The sequence below is a fragment of the Labrus bergylta genome, chromosome 7 (assembly GCF_963930695.1).
Source record: "Labrus bergylta chromosome 7, fLabBer1.1, whole genome shotgun sequence".
Lineage (NCBI taxonomy): Eukaryota > Metazoa > Chordata > Actinopteri > Labriformes > Labridae > Labrus > Labrus bergylta.
The window spans coordinates 18,314,513-18,338,744 of record NC_089201.1 but is presented as its reverse complement, the minus strand read 5'-3'; the positions used below and the strand labels follow the sequence as shown (position 1 = coordinate 18,338,744).

At 39.3% G+C, this 24,232-nt stretch overlaps 1 protein-coding gene across 1 annotated transcript; it reads right to left on the bottom strand.

Moving 5' to 3' along the window:
• Nucleotides 1-454: 454 nt before the first annotated feature.
• Nucleotides 455-22,635, bottom strand: LOC109986524 (capping actin protein of muscle Z-line subunit alpha 2). Its single transcript, XM_020637206.3, has 10 exons — nucleotides 22,494-22,635; nucleotides 8,772-8,835; nucleotides 7,641-7,692; nucleotides 7,237-7,300; nucleotides 6,011-6,217; nucleotides 4,551-4,630; nucleotides 3,155-3,233; nucleotides 2,541-2,612; nucleotides 2,234-2,296; nucleotides 455-1,618 (listed from the first exon to the last, which is right to left on the bottom strand). The coding sequence occupies exons 1-10, from the start codon at nucleotides 22,575-22,577 to the stop codon at nucleotides 1,478-1,480; spliced, it is 906 nt and encodes a 301-aa protein (XP_020492862.1). The 5' UTR covers nucleotides 22,578-22,635; the 3' UTR covers nucleotides 455-1,477.
• Nucleotides 22,636-24,232: the final 1,597 nt, after the last annotated feature.

Below are 24,232 nucleotides of genomic sequence, written 5' to 3'. Positions count from 1 at the left end.
ATAAGAAAATACTTGAATAAATGTTAGCGATAAAGTATCGAAAAGTAAGAAAACGAAAAAGAGAACTTTCAATAAAGTTTTATTATTTATTATTATTGGAATAGCTAGACGTTTTTTTTTTTTTTAACTTAAAGACAATTTTCATTAATTTCACAATAACTCACTTAACCTATGAACCAGATTTCTCTTGAGAATAAGACACTATCTAAATTATTTAATCCATATATGTCTCTTTAATATCTTAAAATAAATGTTTTCAAAAAGATTATAAGGTGTGGCAAATGTCACATTGTGTGCCGGTATGTAATGAGTAATGCAAGGATAACAGTAAGATAAGTAATGTTGTGTGGTTATTTCTAACAAATAAAAAACTCCATAGTGAAACCCTGAGTTGATTATTTTTTCTTTCTTTATCACAATAAGGCGTATCAGAAATTATGAGTGAGTCAGTAAATAGAAAATTTGTCATTTAATGCAACATAATTGTGACTGAATTACAATTAATCTCATGGAAATAAACCACCAAACTAACAGACAGGATGTTTCATACAGGTATATATTACAATGTGCCTTGTTATATAATACAGGTTCTGTTTTTAATAAAAATAAGCACTGGAGGAGGAAGTGATACGTTTTGATTTTATTGTAAATTGGACATTATGCACATTACTTTGCGACTGCTGTCTTGTTAATTAAGCTTTGTTAAGTAAGTGGTCACAGGACTCCCTGCGCTGACTGAGAGTCCTGACGATGTCAAGTCAAAGAAGGCGATTTTAGCCAGGAGCGCTGTGAGCGTGGGAACTCACATACTAGACACACGGTGAAGGAAGTACCAGAATGAGGGGGACAAGAACATTGAGTGGCTCACAGTGGTGACTGCTTGTGCCAAAAAGACCAGTCAATGAACACAAACAACTTTTTCTTTTCTTTTTTTTTTTTTTCCATTGATTGTATGGGACGTTAACCGTGAAGTGAAGGGGAGTCATTGTTTTACGCCAAATGTGGATGCAGATTTGTTTCACCAACATTGCAAACTCAAACCGTTTTGTTTTTTTTTGTTACTCAGCAGGTCAAATAAAAGGCGTGGTCTCACTGACACAATAAATATTGCACATGTGATAATGTATTTTAATAAGGATGTTTTTTTTGCATACAAGTGTCACCCCCATTTCCTATGCCATGAAATATTTCCTCACGTTATATTTTTGGATTATCTTTTATTATCATAGATTCACTATACAGAGGAGATATCACTGTCTGTATAAAAACAAAAGAATACAATAAAAGTAGACATCCAATGTGTAATGTGACATCCAGCTGTGAGACCAAACCTTTCTTTGTCCCTGTTTCTCTAATTTCTGTACAAAGACGATACAACTATCCAGTCATGCAACGTTTGTTTGGGGTTGGGTGGGGGGGGTGGGGTTGTTGTCTGTTATGTTCTCCATTGTTGTTGATGGTTGTTTTTTTGTTTTTTTTAAGCGTTCTGCATCTCTTTGCCGATCTTGTAGCTCAGGATCTTGTTCCAGTCGATCTTGGTGCGTGTCACAGGAAGCTGGCGGCGTAAGGCTTTGAAGGTAGTGTCCGACATGGTCTGGTAATTCTCGTTGATGGCCGTCTGGAAGGAATGAAGAAAATGGAAGAACATAGAAGTTTATTTCAACATAATTTCAATGAGTTTAAATGATTTACAGATTCCTTAAAAGTCTGCACTTGGTGTCAGTATGAACAACTTAAACTCTAACTTTATGAGCATTTATGATGTTTTTAGTGGAAGAATTGGACTAGTTTTGGTTTTCAGATTATTTTATAAGAATATTAGATACCAGGATTTTAAAAAAGAAATCATAGAAAGGAGGAGGAAGACTTTTAATCTTCCTAATACTTTGCAAAAATAAATGTTTAAAAAATAAATACTTCATAAAAATCCCTGCTTTGTGAAAACGATTGCACCAGCATGATGGAACTTTAAAAAGGTCAAACAAGGTTTTTCTTTCATTAATCAAAATGAAAAGCTATGAACTTTCAATTCTTCTGTTATAATCCGACATCCAAATCCAGATTTATCAGTATGACTCAGCCTTCCAGCCCAAAAACCTACATCTGGAGGAAGATATGCAGCGTTAAAGTTTAGTATTTCAACATTTAATCCTGATAAAGAGCAAAAAGAAAACTCTTCATTCTGTCTTATTTTGAGCTGTCTGCATTATCTCGCACCACAAGCACCACAGACCTGATAGTCGTTCTCTGCAGCCTCCATGATCTTAACAAACTCCTTTGCAGTTGAAGCCTCGTTCTGAAAGATATGAAGGCAAACACAGTTTATTGAAAGAGTCAAGGAGGAGAAAGTGTAGCATGTTCATGATGTAGACTAAGAATTGGGGTGGATTATTTTTTTTAAATAAAAGTTTAAGAGGAGCACAGAGGCTTTAACAGAGCTTTGTAGAGTGTTGTAGCCTTTATTTAGGCTCTGATCCCAGACACCAAAAATCATAACCTCTTTAAGCATTGACCTAAATTATGTGTGTGGTTAAACTCACAGAAATTGACATGGACTCCTGGACCTCTTTGTGGCTCACAAGCTGAACATTGCCATCTTCATAGTAATGAACCTGGAACGGTTAAATGGTTAATTCACTCTTTTGCATACAAAAAAAATAATAGCTGAAGTTAAAAAAAAAAAAAAAGTGGAAACAAAGATGATCATGGATAAAGAACATGGACTGGTCTGGTGAGTAGGTAACTAGAACACAACAAGAATGTCTTGGGGTCTTTTTAAAAGTGATTTTTCTTTTGTTAATGTTATTTTTTGGGACCTTTATTAGATCTGACATCTGAAGAAACAGGAAATGTCAGCAGGAGAGAGTGGGCGATGACAAGCAGCAAAGGGCCGATGTCGGATTCAAACCCACAGCCGCTGTAATGAGGATTACAGCCTCCGTATACGGGGCGCGCTACATAACTGCTAGGCTATCAACGCCCCTTGAAAGTGAATTTTGATGACAGTAAGGATCCTAAATTTGAAGACTGGGAACAAGCTTCTATCGGCATCTGAACTGACTGTGAGAAATAAACTCTTGATATTACAGTAAGTATTGGATATAATTCTGCACACACGTTGCATAAGATCCGTGGTCGATTGTTAAACAAATACCTGGATTTTCATGATTCCCGCCACTTGAGTGGTGGAGGGGGAGATGGTGAATTTCCATTCTGACCTCCAGCGTCCATTCCTGTGCAGAGAGGAAGAGAAGAAAAAGTGACTTTACCTTTCATTTCGTTAAATATGATTTCTTTGAAAGTATAACACAAGGCAATCTGCAACAAACTCCCCTATCTGGACTTGGAACAGTACTGTGTTAGTATGTTGTACCTGAAGCTACATGTCTGCTTCAGGAAACACAAATATTTACCACCCCCTTCTCATATCAGCTGAAAGAGTTAAAGGATATCTTTACTTTGGCAAAGATGTAAACAGAGATAACAAACACTTCAGAGTGTTCTTATTAAGGTTGTCTCATGTCGCAACTTATTTCATGATATATTCGAGATTTTAAAAGTCAATCGTTTTTTTTTATAATACCCCATCCTTAATATATATTGTGACAAATCATAGGAGTGTTAGTTTAGAATTCTAAAAGTGCTGTGTCTCAGTGGTAGAGTAGGTTGTCTCTAAACCAGGGGTTCGATCCCCAGCTCCTGCAGACACATTAAAACATCCTTGGGCAAAATTACTCATCCCAGCTGTTCATTCTTGTTGTTTCATTACATGCAAATTAAAAAATCTAGAGAAAAAATAAATGACGCCTTTGACGATTACAGTTTTAAAAATCTTATCTGAAATCTGCCTTTCAGTTTCCTCATCACTGAAACAAAGGAGCTGTGAGATCGTTACAGCCAACAACCCGTAAGCCCAGCAGAAAGCCTGCGACAAAGAGGATTGTTGCAGTTCTTATCCAATTAGATTTATCCGATCAGAAACAGCTCAGCAACGCTTATGAGGACCAACACTCTTCATGCTTAATGTTAAGTGCTAATTAACTTAATGCCTTTAGAGCGTCTTGTAGAAATCAAACAATATTAAAGGCTTCAGAAGCCAGCCCAGTCTCTTTTTCTTTTTAGATTTATTTTTGGGCGTTTTGTGTCTTTATTGGAGAGATAGGACAGTGGATAGAGTTGGAAATCAGGGAGAAAGAGAGTGGGGCGTGACATGCGGGAAAGGAGCCACAGGTCGGATTTGAACCTGGGCCGCCCACTTGGAGGAATACAGCCTCCATACATAGGGCACGCACACTAACCACTGCGTCACCAGTGCAAAAATTTGATTTTGAAACACGCACAATATGTTTAAAAGCTGTTGAAATTCAAGAGGAATTAAATTAAAACCATGAATCTCGTCGTCCATTTGAATATTTTCTACAACTGGAGAGGCTTTTCTAGTCTTAAATAATGAACTGCTTTGAGTTTATAAGAGGTTTACTCATACAAACATGAATGCAGTCTCAACTCTTAAGTGGTGCAAATCAAGAAAATCACTTTGTCAAACATACCAGAAGTTTTTGGGTTGAAACTGATGGCACTCGATGCACACGATGATGGTTTGTTGTCCGTCGATGGTTTTCCCGTAAATCTAAAAGGAAGAAAAAAACGATTTATTTATTTATTCTCTGATTTTAAAATGCAAGGAGCTTCTTTCTGTCACATGTATGTGCTAGTTAAAGGCCAAGTTGTCCTTTACTGCTGTACACATGAAACGACTGAATGAGTCGTGTGATGATTTGTGGTTAACATCCTCAAAATGAAGCTCCTGATGACAAGAAACTGAGAAGCTTTAATTTATAACACATGTTCTGAAGACCACAACCCAACAAACCCACAGAACGCCTTTAGTGTCCGAAACAGACAAACACTGTTCGTTTTGCATGAATAAGACCGTAACACAGAAGAAGTTCTATGAAGCTGCCTGAGCTAAGCTGAGAAACGATACCACTGAACACAGCAGTGAGGGTCAATCAACAAATTCTATGAAGTGTGGGAGCTATTCCTAGACAGTCATGATCATATCTATACTTCAATAAATAACCTGAAAACCAAACACGCACTGTGAAGGTACACACGACTATTTCAACTCTGGTTATGTTCAATAAATTCATCATGTAAATACTATATTATTATCATTATCCTCCTCATCTGATATTAATCTATCGCAGCTTTAATGTTAATACTGCAAAAAACTCTACCTCACATAAATTAACTCATCGGATACATCATCACATATTTTATTTTCATGTTTATGTCAGCATGTTTACACTACCCACCAATCTTTTTTAATCTTGTACATATCAGTCTTTCCTGGTTTTGTGTTTATTGTTGATATTTAATTATAACCTTTTATACATAGAGAGTGTCTCCTGGGTTCTTCTGACGGCTCTTCTGATTGTTGGGTTAATTATGTTAGTTGGGGATCTTTTGTGTTTGGGTTCTTGCTCTTTAGGATTTTGATTGTATGTGAAAGCTCTTAGTAAACCTGCGTTTTAAAAGGTGCTGTATAAATAAAGTTATTATTATAAAAGAGAAAAGGGCTTTTTTGATTGGCTTAGTCGACAAAATATATTTGATCATAACTATAAATCTTACTAATCCAATTCCATGTCATATGTTGTTAAAAAGAAAAGCCTGGTGCTGGTGTCATAGTTTCCCTTTAAATGTGTACAGCTTCTGCCTGATATTGAACTGTGGAAGTTAAACTGCATCTTATGTGATGGATGGATTTGAAGTGTCTAAAAATGTAAATTCTGGTTGTTGTTTTTTGTTTTGGATTTTGAAAATTTCCCCAAAAAATCAAAGAATCTAAAAAAAAAGACCAAGTACTCTGGGTTTTTTCGTTGTATCTTTCATCACTAGTAGTACACTGATTTACACAAATCCAAATAAAGGCAAACTGACAGGATTGAAAAGTTTCGCTACTGTTCCTCATTGTGACTGTATGAACATGATTTTGTGGACGTACGGTGCAGACTCCATTGGGATAGTGCTCCTTGACATAAGCTCGGACAGCACAGTCCACAGCGCTCCTCCAGCCCTCCAGGGAGCCGTCCACATCGTGGGGCCGCGGGTCGCTGGCCTCCTTCCTCAGGTGGTCGAACTTGAAGGACATCTTGTTCTTGGGGTCCAGGACCCGGCCGTTACCGAGGTCGCCATGCTCTGTGATTAAGACCTGCGAGGAGTGGAGGGAGGGTGAGAAAGAGGGGACAGTAAAAAATCCAGACAGACATAAGAGACACAATGAAGAGGTGAACAGATTGATAAAGACAGAGAGAGTAACACAGACAGGAGGAAAAGACAAATAAAGAAGAGTGAGGTGAGGTGAGTAATAAAGGATGACAGGAACACAAGCGTCAGTCTGAAATTTCCATCTTCATCTTCCACCTCAACACTTAGCTCAGCCAGGGGAATTTCAACCCGTGATGTAGGAACAGAGGGACATGATGACATCTTTACATAAGATCCTGCAATCATCCTTCTCACACACAAACACACACAGGCTCAGACACACAGCAACTTGTTCACAAACTCACAGGCGGCGAGCACAATGACATTACAATAACGACGTGTTTGTGATCTTGTCTGCGGCGGAGGCAAAGGGGGAACACTGCGACTTGTTTCATCCTTTAATCCAATACACAACTTGAAAGACCCATGAGACCGGAACACTAATGCAATAATGACAAGAAGTGAAAGAGCTTGTGGCTTTTTCCCCTGCTGCTATGTCCTATTATGATGCTGCTCATTGTGTTTTCTGTTATCTGCTTCTATTTACAGGTTTAACTTAAAGTAAAGTAAAGCAGATGGGGTTAAACAGTTCTAAGAAATGTGCAATATGTGTTTAACAACATTAAACGCTATGCCACTCAAGTTTAAAAAAAAAAACCCATATCTTTGCGTGCAAAGAAGACAATTAAGTATCTTCTTTTTGCTCTTGATTATCTTTGCCAAAGTCAATCACTGTCTCTTTGTTATTTTAATTTGAGGGGTCCCAAGTGAGAAGCAATACAAACAGAGCACCAGCAACAGCTTCTTATGTAACATGAACTCAATGAAAAACAAGTTGGAGACAAGTGTGCTGACTGTGGTGAAGAGTGTGAGGTGCAACAGTACAGCGACAGTCAGCAGGCTCAGACACATGATGTCATTCCCGTTTTGATTGTGCTAAAAGTTTTCACCCCATCACTGTACCTGTTCTTCGTAGCCTTCGACTTTCACCGCGGTAAACTGGTCCAGGTTGTACTGTGCAAATGCACTGCAGGGAGAGGAAAAACAAGGTACATCGGACACTTCAAACTCAGTTATTTGTTAAGACAGAATATTTAGGCTATACATTAAGTAGTATGTCAATATGAAATATGCTGACGATTAGGGCAGCACACATGTCGACTCATTTTACATCTTTAATTGTCATTGACAGCAAAATGAAACATCACATCCTATTACAAACTAGCTGTATTTTACTCCTTTGATTGTGAAGAAATACACCCACAAATAAACACAAAATATTTGTTAAGCTGTGAACATTGCTTCTTTCATACTTTTTTTTCCAGTTTCAAAAAAGACCTTGAAATATTCAAAAGGGGGACACTTACTGTGCTGCACCTTCCCTGAGAAGATTGTCATTGTTGAGCAGCAATCGCACATCTGAGGAGCATAACAGAAAGATGATTGGAATAAAGAAAGAAGACAGTTGCAGCAGATTGACACACACACACACACAAGACAGAGCTGCCTGCAGTCAATCTTTGCAGGCGTATATGCCAGGAGAGTGAAGCAGACATGGTAAATTAGCTCAGTGGAAAAGGCTGTAAAATCACACAGAGATGAAAGGGTACAAAGTGGCAAGAGGGGACTGTGTGTGTGTGTGTGTGTGTGTGTGTGTGTGTGTGTGTGTGTGTGTGTGTGTGTGAGACTGTAAGGCTATGATAAGAAGCAGACAGACAGCCCGCTGGCGCTCCTACAAGGTGACGACATTTATTGAGGCAGGACGATGCTTTGACGATGCCAACACACATACAAACACTCTCTGGAGGGCCACTACTTTAGCAGTGTGGTGTCAACACTGACGCTGCAGGGTGAGCTGCAGCTTGGCCCGAAACATCATAGCCTCATTTTGCTTTTCCAGACCCATAGAGGTGCGATAAGTAACACATGAATAAAAAACACTTTTCATTATAGCTCCTGTTTACACCACAATAGAGTCAAGTCTACACCGCTTTTTTGTTTACTTCTACTTGTTAAAAATCGTTCACTATGCGAACAACCCACTGGCAGTCTCAACACACATGCTGTAATATAGCAGTAAGATGTAAAATCCCATTACTTTCTCAGACTTTTCTCCAATATAAGAGTTCTGTTCAGGGTAAGTCATTTCAGGTCGCATTTTTAAAGGTCAATATATTATGCAAAATGCACTTCAGCATTGTTTTCTAACACTAATATGTTTCCCTAATCCGTCTACAAACCCCCCAATTATAAGAAAAGTCCATCCTCTCTGTCTTTTGCTTGCTGTACTTTTCAGGAAATGTGTGCTCAAACAGGCCGTTTGGAGACAGAAAAAGGAGGATAATACATGACCTTTAATAAAAGCCCAAAAGCCTCATCGTCAGCCCACCTGTCTAATACTTTCTTTCTTCTGTAACTCAACTGATGAATAAAAAACAAACATGCATCATGTGTGGGGAAACCCAGCTAATATAGAGGAAGATGAACAGTGTACTCACCATTGAAAACTTCATTGAACTCTCCTGGCGGGGCATGGATAACAAAATTAGCTGCTATGCGTACCTGAAGACAGAAAGAAGATACAGATTAAGTCAGACAGCAAAAAAAAAAAAAAAAAAGCAACAATGTTTAATCGTGAAGTTAACTATACTCTGCTTTGAATCATGTTATCAAGGGTGTGTTTGGCAAATGATTAGAGAGCAGGAAAAGGGGCTAAGTTAGAGAAGAGATTCTGCTCATGAAACAGTAATTTATTGATAGTCCTTAAGTCAGTCTGTGTTGGTAAAGTGAGGATGCTGGGAGTTGAGGTAATCGTCTTCCTTCGACCATCTCTGGGGGAGACGGGATCAGAAAATGTTGGCCCCAGAGGGAATGTCTTTCAAATATCCAACTTCAAACTTCTCTGTGGTTGCAGACAAAGGACAGAATTGACACGTCATCTGGTGAATCGGTTTTAATCCCTATATTGGCCGGAGGCCATATTGGTCATCAGTGAACTTTTTACCTCTAAGATCACTTTCAGTCTCAAAGATCCATACAAGTCAGGCTCAACACTAGAAAGTTTTATTATTTGTTTTTGACCTTTTGAAATATTACCACTGAAAGTATTTGTTTAATCATGAGACCAAGCTTAGACTCCTTAACAAGTTTGTTGACATTGTTAGCTGCACTCACACTCACTGCAGACACACCAGTGAAATGGCTACAGTTCAACGTGTACACATTACTTTTTCATTCAGTTTGTCCAACAGAGGGGGTAGTGTTACTGTGTCGGTGCTTCGGAGGGTGGAGTGAAGCGCTTCAACATTTGTTTCAGTCTACAGTCACATCTGAGCAATTATTTCCCCCTTCCTCACTCTCTTCTTCTGCTGCTGCTCCACCACAACACTTCCTGTTTCTAGGTCACATGTCAAACTGACAGTGAGACGACAGGCCCTCCCTCCCCCGCATGGTTTACAACCATATAAGGACATAAAAATGTGCTGAGGACTCTAGTGCATATTCACTCTCTTGCCCTCCGTGTATAGCTCTGTACCTCTCTTTATCAGCGGCAGAGAGTCGGCCAGGTTCCCCCCCCCCCCCCCCCCCCTTGAACGCACAAGCTGCTGTATCAGTGAAGGTGTTCATATCTATGTGTGTGACAGTGTGTGTGTGTGTGTGTGTGTGTGTGTGTGTGTGTGTGTGTGTGTGTGTGTGTGTGTGTATGTCCCAAGGGCCCTTATTAGTAGTGTGTGTATACAAGCGCTCTGGCACCGTGCAGAGCTGCAGATTGATTCTTGCTAATGAGCGATGCTGTGAGAGAGGAAGACACTTGGGGAGGAACACGTATGTGTGTGATAGTGTGATTGGGTGTGTGTGATAGTGTGATTGGGTGTGTGTGATAGTGCGATAGTGTGATTGTGTGTGTGGGTCGTGTGATGTTGAGATCAAAGTTTATCTGAATCCTCTGTCATGAGAGCATCATGACCCACTTGTATTTAATGATCCACAATTCATGACACAACGGAGGTGTGTGTGTGTGTGTTTTTGTGAGGGCGTGACACCATACACACGCTTTGTAAAGCAGCTGGTGGAAAATTGTGTTTGTGAGTTGGAATCCCAGGGGGGAGACTAATTTGCATCGGGTCTCCCTCATTACAGTGGATGGCAGTGTAAACAGACTTTCCATGAGCAGAGAGCATCTCCCGGACACTGATCCAGGGGCCAGGTTTGCAAATGATCAGGCTCGTGTTATACATCAGTTATCGACACGCCGAGTGAAACCTTCTCAGGTCTGTGGCACGAGTCTTTTCCATTCCCTTTCCTCTGAACATTTCAGGACAGACTGACCCTGATTTTTTTTCCTGAGTTGCCTGTTCACACATGCCATGACATGACATAAAAAGGATGCCACGGAAATGGCAGGCAAAGCAACAGAGTTCGTCAATATGATGATAATTTGTGTCTTTATATCAATGATATGTCTTATTGGAGGTATTCATAGTATCACTGAATGAGTGGTAAAGAACACGTAGAAAGAAGGGATGAAGTAACTGCACCGATTACCCACAGGTCGCAATATATAAACATTATCATTCCTACTAACTCTCTCCTTGTGAATTTTTCCCAATATTTTTTTTTTTTACGGCAGTTTTGTTAGAGGGCTTGCAAGAAAGAAATCTGGGTAAGTTCAGGGTGAAACATTTGGCAGTTTGCGTTTTCACATGCAGCTCACCTGGAGAATGTCAGGAAATATTTATAATAGTTTTGTGCATATGAGAAAACAGCTATGGACTGATGTAAAACTCTATGTTGTAGTTTTTATTCAGCACGTTTTGGGAATGTGCAATAAAAAAAGTGAGTTGTAATGACACCACTGTTTGTCTGTAGCTCATGTGAACTTAAAGGGGAAAAGAACAAATATGTGACGTTCAAAAATGTTGGGTGCATGAAGAGAGGAGATGAAGCCAATGGAAGGAGACGAGGTTTAAAATGACACGAGGAGGATGAGGAGGAAGGGATACTCCATTAGCAAATGATGGGAAAGACATTGACTGTTAAAAGCCAGTCAAGAGGAGGGTTACACTTCCTCTTCCTCTGAATACCTCAAAGCAGTTCTGCTAATGCTCTGAGACAACAGCTTACAATTGTCAGTATCAATAGAGGAATAAAACCATTAAATAAAACTGATAACTAATGTTTTTACTCTGTCTTGTGAAAAGTGAAACAGTCAAACTCTTCTTTGTTTAGAGATGCTTTGCCAAATACATGTTGGAGTGTGTAGCTTTGCCTACAGCTGGGCTCAATTGAATTATCTCAATAGAAGATTTTGGTCATATTTACACTGATAAAAATGATGACTTTGGACTTTTTTTTTTTAGATATACTGAGGACAAAAAGCCTATCACATATCAGATGGACAGGGCATCAAGTGTGAACTGAACTAAAGAATAAAGCCTTGATTTATTTTTCATTTCATGGGGACTTTAAAGCCTCTGTTGTAATCAAGATGCTCTTCAAAGTGGCAGCATTATAAAGCACTATGACACAGCATCGAAACCACAAACAATTGTGCTTTACTTGACGAGATTTTGTTGAACTAAGAATCTATGTAGAGACAACAAAAATAGATACAGAACCATAGCAACAAAAAAAAAATGTAGGTCAAATATGCTTACTTGGCAATACCAAATGTGGTGGCCTACACTGCAGAGGTAATTACTGTAGAGCAAAGATATCACTGAGCCACGAGGTGAAGATTTCCTTCCTGTGTCAGTCTGTTACACTGGGAGAGTCAGCCTTCTGGGACACTTTGCAGCTCTGAGACCTAGTTTTGAATACCAACCGCCACCACGCTACATGAAAGGCCGAGCTCGAGGCGAAAAGTCTCTGCGGAGAATTTTCCTAACTAACTCAAAGTTCTCCGTGCTTGCTGCGCTGTCACAGAAACTTCCCCACGAATTTGGACTGTGTTGAAGCCTATGACTGTAAACTGTAAGCAAACAAACATTTAAGACATCTGCTGAGTAACCTGTCACATCATGAACACCTCCACAACCCAAAGCTGAATATTATTTACCTGTCTGTTTAAAAAGATCTCAACACATCTATAGATTAGAATGAAAAACACAGCCACTTTGGCCCACAGGATCCATTTCAGACAATATTGAGACGATCTAATTAGTATTCATTTACCACACATACGTCTGTTCCTTAATGTTTTTATTTGTTGCTGTCGGTTCTCTGTTTGTTTGTCTTCTTCCATCTCTCTTTCTGCAAACCCAACACACTCACAAAAGATGGCTGTTCAACTTGAGTCTGGTTCTTTTCAAAGTTTCTGCCTGTTTAAAGAAAGTTTTTTTTTTTGAAAGTTTTGCTTATTAAACAAGTTTCCCTAATTACACATCCCTGCACTAGATTGATTTCTTTTGTCAAAGCCATGGTGTTGTTCTAGTCAAAGAAGTTTTTGTCTTATATCAATACGTTGGACTTCTGACGTGATGAGTTTTGCGTTCACACAACATCTTGCAGAATTGCAGAGAGACTAAATAATATCTACAGGATGTTGTGCAGGTGGAGAAACAGAAGGACTGATGATTTGGCCATTTGACAAGAAGAAAAGAGAGCAAAGTGAAGCATCTGTGTGTGTTTTTATGTTTATAGATGAGAGTTCTCTCTTCCTTTTCTTAAAGATATTTTTGGTCCATTTAGCCTTTATTTGATAGGACAGCTGAAGAGAGACAGGAAGTGTTTGGAGGAGAGAGAGCGTGGGATGACATGCAGCAAAGGATGGGCTTTGAACCCAAGGCCGGCTGTGGTCCTGTGAGAAGGCTTTGAATTTTTTAAGTATGACTCAATTTCAGTCATTATCAGTTACCCCCCTATGGATCCTGAGGGGGTTGGAGTCAGTCAACTCCTGATATTTCCAGGAGGAGCTGCGTGTGTGAACGCAAACAGACCCATTTTTCGATCAGTCTTCACCCGGCGTTTCTCCTTTCAGACCCGAGGTCGGCTGATGTGAGAACGCAGCAGGATATTCTCCGGAGACCTCACCTCGAGCCAATGGGAGGGGGTGTTTCTATACTGCTACTGGAGTCAGTGCATAGTCTGTATCCATGCGACCGATGCGATCTCCATGCACGTAATCCACCGGCTGCATTATGTTTTCTGTTCATCAGTATGTTGTTCTCTGCTCTTTTGTTGACATTGTGATTCTGTCAAACTACACGTAGCATTGATATAAAGACAAATATTCTCATTATAGCATCGCATAGCGGACTCTGTCGCTTCGTCTGCTTCTTCCGCATATTTTTTTACGAAAAGTATTACCTCAGGTGACCAGCCAACCCTCCCTCCCGTCTAACAAGGGATAGTCTCCCGCTGTGAGGAGCGTATGTGAACAGCCAGGTCAGGAGACGCACTCACACAAAGAACATGGGACACTGGCATCTCCTTTAGTGTGGGATCCTCATGCCTTTGTGTTCTCTCCTGGAAACCAGCTGGTCCCTTTTCTTTCCACTTGCTCACTGTATATTCATCATCATATTACCAAGCAACGCCTCCTTTCCTTGCAACACACACTTCCATTGCACTCTCCCAGCACCCACCCCACCCGTCACCCTCTGAGGGAGCACCGTTTCTTAATCCTGAACGACACCCGCAAACACTGAAACCACATTGATCCTAATCCTGGCATCGAAATCGCCTTATCGCGCCAATCCAGATCCACAGAAATGATGATAATAGTAGGAAGAAAAAACAGCGGGAGCAAACTGAGGCAATATTTTGGCCTGTGGGCATTTTAAGCTGCATCATCTCCCTAAATGTGATCCCCTTCCCTGGCAACCCTCCATTTCAATATCCTAGATAGAAAGGGAAGGAAAAACAGGGTCTTTGCATCTTTACATGCAACAGCAGAGACAGGAGCTTAGAAGAAAACCAGTCAGAGGTGGGTGAATATTAGACAGTTGGATGAAGACGTAGAGATGTGGGTGCAATAAATTATGAATAATAAGTTTACAGCGTGATGGCAGAGTGAGGAAAAGAACCGGTGGGCAGCTGTATGCTAACGAGAAATAATGATCCTTTGCAAATCAAAATGAAGAGGTGGCAGCTGGTCAGCTCAAGATTAAACTGAAGATACAGCGCTGCCTTTATTGTTGTTTCAGATATCAAACAAGTTATTTTGGCAGTTGGTAAAATGGCTACACAAATGACTGTTTTGCATTTTAAAGCAACGTCCTTCCTTCCAGACAGCCCCCAGTTTCACTTAATGTCAGTCATGTATTCACTTTGACTTGTTGAGACTTCATACTTGCTCGGTAACGGGGTGTATCTCATTAGGGATGCCACCATCTATCATCCATCCCTGACAGTTATCGACCACAGAGCCCTCTAACACCATGATTTAAATCACCACATCGCCTGACTTCCTTTCTTTTTTTCTCTGCTTTTCTCTTGTCATGACAAGAGTTACTTTACTTCGATACCTCGTAGTAATCAAACCAATTCAATACCGGTTTTGCTACCACAGAAACAACAATAGAAGTCCTAGACTTCGACTCTAAAATATAGGCATAAAAAGCCCCAAATACAACTTAAAAAATATTGAAACATTTTTAGCACACGTACATTTAAAAACGGGGTCGTAAAGTGTTGATATTTCAGTGTGCATGAAGAGGGTCCTTAAGTGCACGCTCCCTGTTAGTTCTGTCTGACTCGTTTCTTGAGCCAGTCGATTCTTGAGGTCACGATTTGATTCAGAATCTATTTCTAACACAAAACGATTCTGGATTCATTAATTCAAAGTCTATTTTTGAATTAGTACATACTTCAGGATCTACTCCTGTCATTTTTTGAGACTGGCTGAATTTATTGTTGGTCCATTTGGCATTCTACTGAGTTAAAGAGCTAGCATTAGCAGGGAGTGACTTATTAGCCCAAAAGAAAAAACGTTTTTTGGAAGTTATGAATCGACTTACAATCTAAGAGGATAAGAATCTCGATTTTTACAAAAATCGTATCTTTTCCCACCTCCACACACAGACAAACACGCGAAATAAAACAGTGTGGGTACGTTAAGTGTTCAACACTGTCAAAGTGCATGTGAGAAAAATAATGAGCTTTTGTAGATCACAGAAAATGTCATGTTATTCTGTTATTCACCGATAGATTTCTATGTTGCGCTTGTGAAGTTGATGTCACTGATGGAGTTACTAATATTGAAATGATGCAACTTTTTATTTCACAGTCAGCTTTACTCTGAGTTTGTAAGTGACTTTCTAAATAAAAATGGAGTTCAGATTTGTCTCACTGCTTCTACTATTATTATTATTATTATTATTAAAATTGTGGCAATGTGTATAGTGTAGAAATTTGAGAATGTGATACATAATTAAGAATCATGAGGACACATTTTGACAGAAGCTTTTAACCTGCACCTCTCCCTAATTTAAATCTTTCATTGGCTGACTGAATGTTCAAAATACTGAGGGTGGCAAGTTAAAAGCACTGAACAAAAGGCTGGGTTGACGCTGCTCATTTGACAAATATCATAACCAATTAATCATCAAACAGTTTAGCACAAGTAGAAACATATATTCTGGATACTTTGACAGGGAACAGAGCCGTGGCCTCGCAGTAATTGGACTGACTCTCACGGTGCTGCATAAATACTGAACCTTAATACTGCCGCCTTGTCTTCTATACAAGAGCACATTTGTCACTTTCACTCTGCACCGCAATGACTTATCCTTAGTTTAGAAAGCAGGGTCACTTTACACCGAGCAGCTAGCTATGCAGTATATGGAATACCTCTGGCTTGTGTTACAACCTACAGTATGCTGGCACTGCCGCGTAAAGCCACTGGTCTTTACAAATCAACACGTAGGAGGTTGGAATCTGTTTCAAAGCTCCAGTAATTTGATTTGCTTGCAGATTCAGACAATTCAGTATCACGGCAACTCTGAAAATGGTCTTCGGGACCTTCTGAAAAAAGGTCAGTTCTTTCTGACCGAACACATGAGAAGGCTTCCTCTTGTTCTAACCTTTAAAACAGGGCACCAGATGTGGTCCCTGAAACATGCAACAAAAGAGTTAAGACGGAAACCAATGCTTTCCTCGTCTCCAGATCTCTTGCACTGCTTGCAGGCATGTACAGACAGCGCTGCTCTGTCTTTGCGTTCTTCAGTTTGAGGGGAGATGTCACCAAGTTTTCAGCATTCAACAATGCTTTACATTAGTATGGTCTAAGTCAGCTGTTCACAAGCAGAGTTTAGGGACATTAATAACACTAGTTGGGAATTTCCTAAACCGAGAAAGGACTCTACCTTATCTGAGGTTTTTATGATCACTCTGTATGCAAAGAAAATGGTTAAAAGTTTGAACAACTAATATTTCATGTGGGAAAAACACAACTGAGACGGTGTAATTAAGTGTCTTCTGTAGCTTTGTGATTTTATTGTAGTCTGTAATACACTATGTATAGGTGACTGTAAAAAAATAAAGACATTGTGGCACCTGGGACGTAATGTAATATGCCATGCATCCCTACAGAGATGAACCCATTTTAAGGTAGTATGCTTTTAATTAACTAGAAACAACTGTTATATGACTCTCTTCAAAGCCATCAGACTCCATTGACTAAAACTGTAACTGTACCCTTGCAGAACAAAGCAGTTCCTGGCTGCTGTGAACAACGTTAATTTGTATATGTATGGTGTTGTTTTGTCTATTTAGTTTAGATCCAACAGAATGTTTTCCTAACACAAAATGACAAGTCAAGGTGGCAGTAGACAAGCAAACCCATGTTAAAATAAATCTGGAATCTGGTAGCTTTGAAGAGACTATGAAGCTAACTGTTGAAAATAAAGCTCACCATTACATTAACATGTATTTCTGTGTGGATTCCGTCTTTAGTTTTTCAGCCATTGAAATAAAAATCAGAGCCAGTGAGTGTCATAACATGCACTTATAGTGGATGTTCTTTGATGGGTTGCATTTGCTCTAAAAGATTATGTTGCACGCTTCAAAGGTAATCCCAAAGCTGCCTGTTGAGGTGAGCTACTCAAGCATCCAGACTCCAAATTGTCCAAATGTCAAAATTAAGTCTAGGTGTAAAATAATAATGGAGCAGATTTAGCTCAAACATTTGCCACTATAGTCTTTGTTGGGATGTAGATGGATGTGTAGTCTTTATATCAAGAGTGATATTCATTATGAATGGGATTTAGAGGATGCTTTCATATAGGGCCTTACTGTACCGTGACTACATACATTATTAACACTGATGTAGCAGGACTCAAGCCTCTGTCCTTGGTGATGCCAGCAGCACATTTACACACTCTGACATTAAATCAGTAAATTGTTAGGACAACTCGACCTGCAGCAGAGCCAGTTGGTTGTTCTTTATTGCACTTCTTCTTGCAGTGATAACATATGCAGGACATATTAAAATGTATTATTTAGTTTAAGTTGTCTTTGCTCTGTCTTTAGCAACTAGGGATGTTCCTAGGTGACTCATTTCCGAGCTGGTAAAACAGACATTTTCATTCAGACTAACCAACTTTTCCAAAAGGAAAGAAACACAAAATTAAATACTTAAAATGTTCTCACAGACAAGCACGCGTACAAAACAAGCTCATCTTCACCAAAGGGACATTAGGGTTGCTTTTCTGGTCAAAATACAAAAAAAGAAAATCAAACTAAAGAAGACGACAATATATACCTTATCAATCCCGCAAGTGGAAATTCAGTTTTACGTAACGTTACATTTAAATGGTTGCAGTCTGGGGTGCTACACACATGTACTATACAACATCTTCTATCTATGGTAAATAGAGGTTTAGGATGTATGGTGTAACAAAGTTAAGAGTTGCTTTGTTTTATTTCTTGGTATTCATCCGTCTGAAGGGGAACTGAAACATGTAATTAGCTTCCTCATTATCTCTGCTCACCAGCACAGGCATGTTTGTTTGATTCTCCTCACAACTGATACTCTATCAGTCCATTAGTATTTTAGTCAAGAACCTAACATGAATGAAGAAGTTACATTTTTTTTCACCTGCCAGCAAACTAGATCTAAAAAAGAGAAACTTTAAAACTCACTCATCGATTGTACAGAATTCATAAGACAACAACTGATCACATCCGCTCAAGCGTGAATGGAAACCATTAACAGAACATCAATGCCATTCTTTCGATAAAGCTCAGCGAAAAGGGAGTCCTAATATCTGGACTTCACTACTCTTGCAGACTGGCAAACTTTGAGGACAAGAAAGTCTGAGATCACCAAAGTATATCAAAACCTACTAGTCAACCAATCCAAAGGGGGCCTCAAGTGGCTTTCTGCACGCTTATTTAATAGATCAATTCAGTCCAATAAGGGTGTGATATTGTAGTTTTCAGTAAATGCAAACTTACATAAAAAATGTCTATTTGAATTTTTGAAGCACTAACTTTGTTATAACATTTGATTAGGATCATGTGGCCCAGAAGTATAAATTAACAGCATCCTCAGGGTACAGAGATACACAGTTACAGAAGTCAACAAAATGCATTTTATTACACTATGCTGAACACTTGACTCCTAGCCACTTATGAAGCCATGCAGTCTCTCTCTTGCAGCCTTGACACGATGACGATGAAAAAAGCCCACTGTTAGTACTCAACTCCACAAGCCCTCGCTCCATCAATACAGTTTAGAGCTCGAACATCTATAAATAACGATAAATATAAAGATGAAAAATATACCACTTTACTTTTTAACTAAAAAATAGGTCATCTTAAAGGTTATGCACTCCTAGCAAACCACTTTGAGACAGGAACCCAAGCACTTACACCTCATCCTTGCAGCATACTTTCAGGTCAGGCAGAACATGCACTCGTGTGAATACACGATGTTCGGCTGCATGTGGGGGGAATAGTAAAACAAAATAGCAAAATAATTTACATTTAGGGGAAATTATAATTTTCACAAAAAACAATAAAATCTCAAGCATTTGAAATTTGTTTGTCTTTAATTTAGATATATAACGTTTTGAAACATTGCAGTTTTGATCATATTTGCTGGCACATGCTTATAAATCTAGCCTGTGGCTATTGAGTTTGTCAGCTTGTTAATGTATTCCTCTAAAATTGGATCATCATTTCTTTTCTTATAACAAACATCAAAGTTGGCACCTGATTCAGTGAAAGTGCTTATGTTCTGTTTCTGATAAGTTACAGACGAGGAACTGACAGCGAAAGCATTGAGTCAGTTTCCTGTGAGTGTGGGTTTCTTTGCTGTAATCAGGAAGTTTGCAATCTGCTTCCCAAATGACACAATAAGACAGGCCCTATTCATATTTAATCATTAACAAAACGCAGAGGTCTCTAGTATTTCCTTATCTGGGGGGAGCGCTTGTTCTTTTTCTGGTATCGCAAAGTAATGTTGACCAACACGACAGAAATGTCTCACTCCCCGGGAACACATTTCAGAGGTATTACAAAGGGACAAACATGAAACTTTTTGTTGCGTTTGACACAGATGAAGCCATGCTATTTTAACATTTTCTAACACCATTCGTTGAAAAAAGTGTCTCCGCAAGGCAAGCTGTTTCTTCCAAAATAGATTTAAACATTAATCAGAGTAATGTTAGATCATAGGGAGTGAAACGACAGTTTCCAGATTTTGTCATTCAATTTAGGAAAGTACTATTAGCTGAGGGGATTCTGTCTGCAGCTGATCTCTCGGGCAGATTGCCGAACATCATTTAGAGTTTTCCTTTTAATTCCACAAATCACAGTGAAAGAGTATTTCAAATTGACGAGTGAGTCACATTGTCACTGTGTTAGGCAGATGAAAATGCTTCTTTCCTCCCTCTTTAAGCAGCACAAAAACAGGCTGAGGGGCCGCAGCAGATGGCTTCTTGCTTTGAGCTAAATGCACTGTTGAGATTTTTAAGTACAAACTGCAACACCAGTGTTTGCATGGAAATGGCAAGCTTTTAAAAAGCAAAATAACACGCAGTAGATGGATGCATAATGCAACCATCTAGAAAAGTAAATGAAACAGCTTCAAGTGGTGAAATACTGCATACTGTCTGTGCCTTGTTCTCTACCAGTCAGCCTGGCAGGTCACCAGCCGCCATTATTCAGTCCCATTAAATATATCGTCTGGTTAAAGATGGAAAGTGATTTAGGTGTGGTGACCACCATGGTTTAAGTTGGTCATCATCTGAAAGTGTCACCAGTTTCAACCACAGCTTCACACTTGTAGCACATACCATCAACGGTGACACTATTACATGACAACATTCACACAGTGCCCCCCCCCCTGTCACTAACACACCCCTGCTCTGTAATGAAATGCTGAGGGAACAGCTGATGCCTGTGTGTTGATGAGCATGACACAGTCACACACCGGAGTCAATGAGCTGCCTTAACTCTAAAGACACTTCTGACTCAGGCGGATGTGGAACGGATCGAAATAAAACCAGGCCTTGTTCTAGCTCTTAATGGTGTATTACATAACCTAAACAGTGGCAACTGGATGGTTCCCAACCATTACTCAAAAACAAAGCTCATAATAGTTTACTGGGATGTTATCAAGCTTGCTCGGAGATTGACTGCATAAATGGGCATGCATGACGTGTATGTGGCTGATTCTCACTTTTACTCATCTTTCCTTTGCTGTATGTCTATACTTCAGTGTATATACACAGAGGGAAATGTAAAACTGGAGTCAATGTCCTTGTATAGTTTTCACATATCTACCAAGTAAAGCTGATTCTAATTTGTATTTGATATATCAACACCTACAGATAAAAAAAAAACAAGTACGCTTTTCATTGATAAAAAAATGTATTATATAGAAAAGTGTCATTCATTTTCAAGAATTGGATTTCTAATGGCGTTTATAAAGTGTAAACATAAATGCAAAATGATATACTGCATGTAAATTTGCTTACGCCTATATTGACTGAGTATTTAAGGTAAACAAGACTAAAACAATTGTTACAAAGGCAGAAATCTGTATACCTATGTGAGTGTTGACTGTGAACGATCTGCATTTTCTTGCAAAGTCGCTGAAACTAAAAAAAAAAAAAAAGTGTTTTAAAAGTTGTGGTGGTTTCAGCACTAGCACATTGACATGCCTCCCATAAAGTTGTGTCCAATTTTCCCAACCCAGACAGAGTGACACTCACCAAAATGACCAAAGGTTGCACAGTCAAATCAACCCATTTAGCAAGACATTAAGACACAGTGCAATGAGCATTCCTGTAGGTTACAGGCCTGCAGTGTACACTGGTGTTGTCTCAGGGGGATTGGCTGTGCGTGTGTGTGTGTGTGTGTGTGTGTGTGTGTGTGTGTGTGTGTATGCTCTTAAAAGGAAATGAGAAATAGAAAAAGCCAAACACTGACAGGAGCGTAAACCCTGCCTGCTGTTACACGTTAACTTCCCCAGGATAAATTTACACTGTCAAAAAAAACAAAAAACACACACACACACACAGAGGAATCTAGACTCGTAACAATAATTCATTTTGAAACCTTGCACTGTCGTTTCCATCACGTCTTGAGTAAATAGTTCCTACATCTTTATTTTCCTGGAACAGCTGCAGTGGTTAGCAAGTTAGCTTTCATCAAATTGCCTTTGCGACCAATCAAACGCGACCTTAATCTGACTCTGTGTGACATTATTTGACAATCCTCTCCTCTACTTTTTTTTGCACACTTTTGCAGCGACAGGACCAAAAAAAAAAAAGCTGGTGTCAAAACAGCGAAAAGGGCGTGTTAGTAAGTCAAGCTGTGTGTGTGTGTGTGTTAGCAGGCTGCTGCGGCTATGCTACAACTATTCAGCTAGCGATCTTTGATGTGTGAAAACTTCCATAACACACAGAACCAGAGACACGGACACGAAACGACAGGGTCCACGGAACCAAAAAGGGTGTCTGTGTGTGTGTGTGTATAGGGGGGAAAGCTTAGGTGATTTTATATTATGTACACGGCTCCTATTTTGAGTCAGGACCGTACAAGGAGCCTCCGTTTGAGATTCGCAAACGAGCGGAAGTTGAGCTAAAAATAATAAGAGCAAGCAGCAGCAGCGGCGGTGGAGCTGAGGCCTGGGGCTTTTTTCTACACGTTTAATCACGCAGACCGACGCCGGGATGCACACGCAACACTCGTATGCAAGTCTAAAATCAGGGAGAAAAACGTCCCCCACCGCTAGAGTTTAACTACTTATTAAATCGGCGTCTTACCTTTTCCTCGTCGGATAGCTGCTCCTCATGATCCGCCATCTTTTCTTCCGGCACCACCAGCTTGTCAGAGCCCAGTGACGTCATCGCATGGGTGGATTCCCAGCTTTGGTTTCGGCTTCAGTGTTCATGTGATTGATGCTCTGACTGTCACTGTGTGTGTGTGTGTGTGTGTGTGTGTGTGTGTGTGAGACTGTGGCAGTGGAGGAACTTCCCATTTTTGTCAAACTTTTGCATTTTTTTGTTGTCCTGTGTATGCCCCCATACATAAATCATTCAACATGATTTTTACTGTTAGCCTTATAGCCTTTCCAGATAATTCAATTCAAGAAACTTTATTTGTCCCCGGGGGGGCAATTCAAAGGCACACAGAGCAGTAAATTAACAACAGTGCAAGTAAACGAAACATTTTAACCTAAATATAAAGTGTCAATGTAAATACAACATAAAGCTTGACCTTAACTTAAAAATACAAAATATAAAAAGAGTAGATATAAGTGGACAGTGATCGGACTAACAGATGTAAACAGATGTAACCAGAACTATGTGCAGTAGTGACCAGATGTAAACAGAACTATGTGCAGTAAACGAGAAATAAATAAATATATATATATATATATACAGAACTATGTGCAGTAGTGACCAGATGTAAACAGAACTATGTGCAGTAAACGAGAAATAAATATATACATACAGAGCTATGTGCAAGTAGGCAAATACTAAATGATAAGTTATTAAGGTGCATGGTGAATAATGGAACAACAGAACTAATATATACAATATAACTGTAAAGGTAAAAATGAAGTGACCGTAGCTTTAAAGGTCAAAATGAGATAAATAAAGTGACCGTAGTGCAATGATGGATAAGAACAACAGGAATAAATTAACCAGAACTGTATGAATACTGATATAAAATGGATAGAATAAAGTGATGTAGTGCATGAGACCAGATAAAGCAGAGGCAGTGCCTAATAATGTGCCTCACATTGGTATATGGAAATATCTCAAAATCAGAAACACTTTTATTAATCACAGGAGGGGGTGAATTTGGCCATTACAGTTGATCTTACACAATATAGCAGTAGGAAATATAGAAATACAGAAATATATATAGAATATGGAATAAAACAACAAGCAGCAAAACCTCAGGGAGGTGTCAGGCTGGGCTTCTGACCAATTATAACAAGCAGGTCCTGAGGAGAGCTGAGGCTAAAGTGGCCTGCTCAGATCACCCACGTCAGAGTAAGTTTGAGCTTTTACCCTCAGGTCTTCTTTTTAGAGCTCCTGTGAGGAAAACTAAAAGAGTCCAGGTCTCCATTTGTCCCAATTGTGATTAATATAGTAAATAGCAAATAGCCCTTAAGTTGCTCTTTTTGCACTTTAATTGCACATTTGAAAACCTCCACATTGTGCTTTACATATTTTAGTAAAAATGTCCGTTTTGGTATGAGATCTTGATGGGTTTTACTGTGATGTTTCATACTGTCTAATATTGTGTTGTCTGATTATTTTTTTTCAAACTCTGTATTTATTCTAACCTGGATCTATTGTTGATGTTGACCTTGTATGTGTTGCCTTCTGTGCTCCTGCTGCAAAACAAATCCCCTTGTGAGACAATAAAGATTTTGAATCTGAATCAGAAATACAAATAAGCAATTACTACCACACCACAGAGCATCTGAAGAAATAATAAGCAATGTACAAAAGCACAGGGAAGAAGCTGAACAGTATTGCAAATAAAC

Excerpts from the sequence above, each read along its gene's own strand:
- LOC109986524 (XM_020637206.3), bottom strand. The coding sequence starts at position 22,577 with ATGACGTCACTGGGCTCTGACAAGCTGGTGGTGCCGGAAGAAAAGATG. Across the intron at positions 3,234-4,550 it reads TTTCAACCCAAAAACTTCTG|GAATGGACGCTGGAGGTCAG; the intron begins GTATGTTTGACA and ends CTCTCTGCACAG. Across the intron at positions 1,619-2,233 it reads CTGCAGAGAACGACTATCAG|ACGGCCATCAACGAGAATTA; the intron begins GTCTGTGGTGCT and ends CATTCCTTCCAG.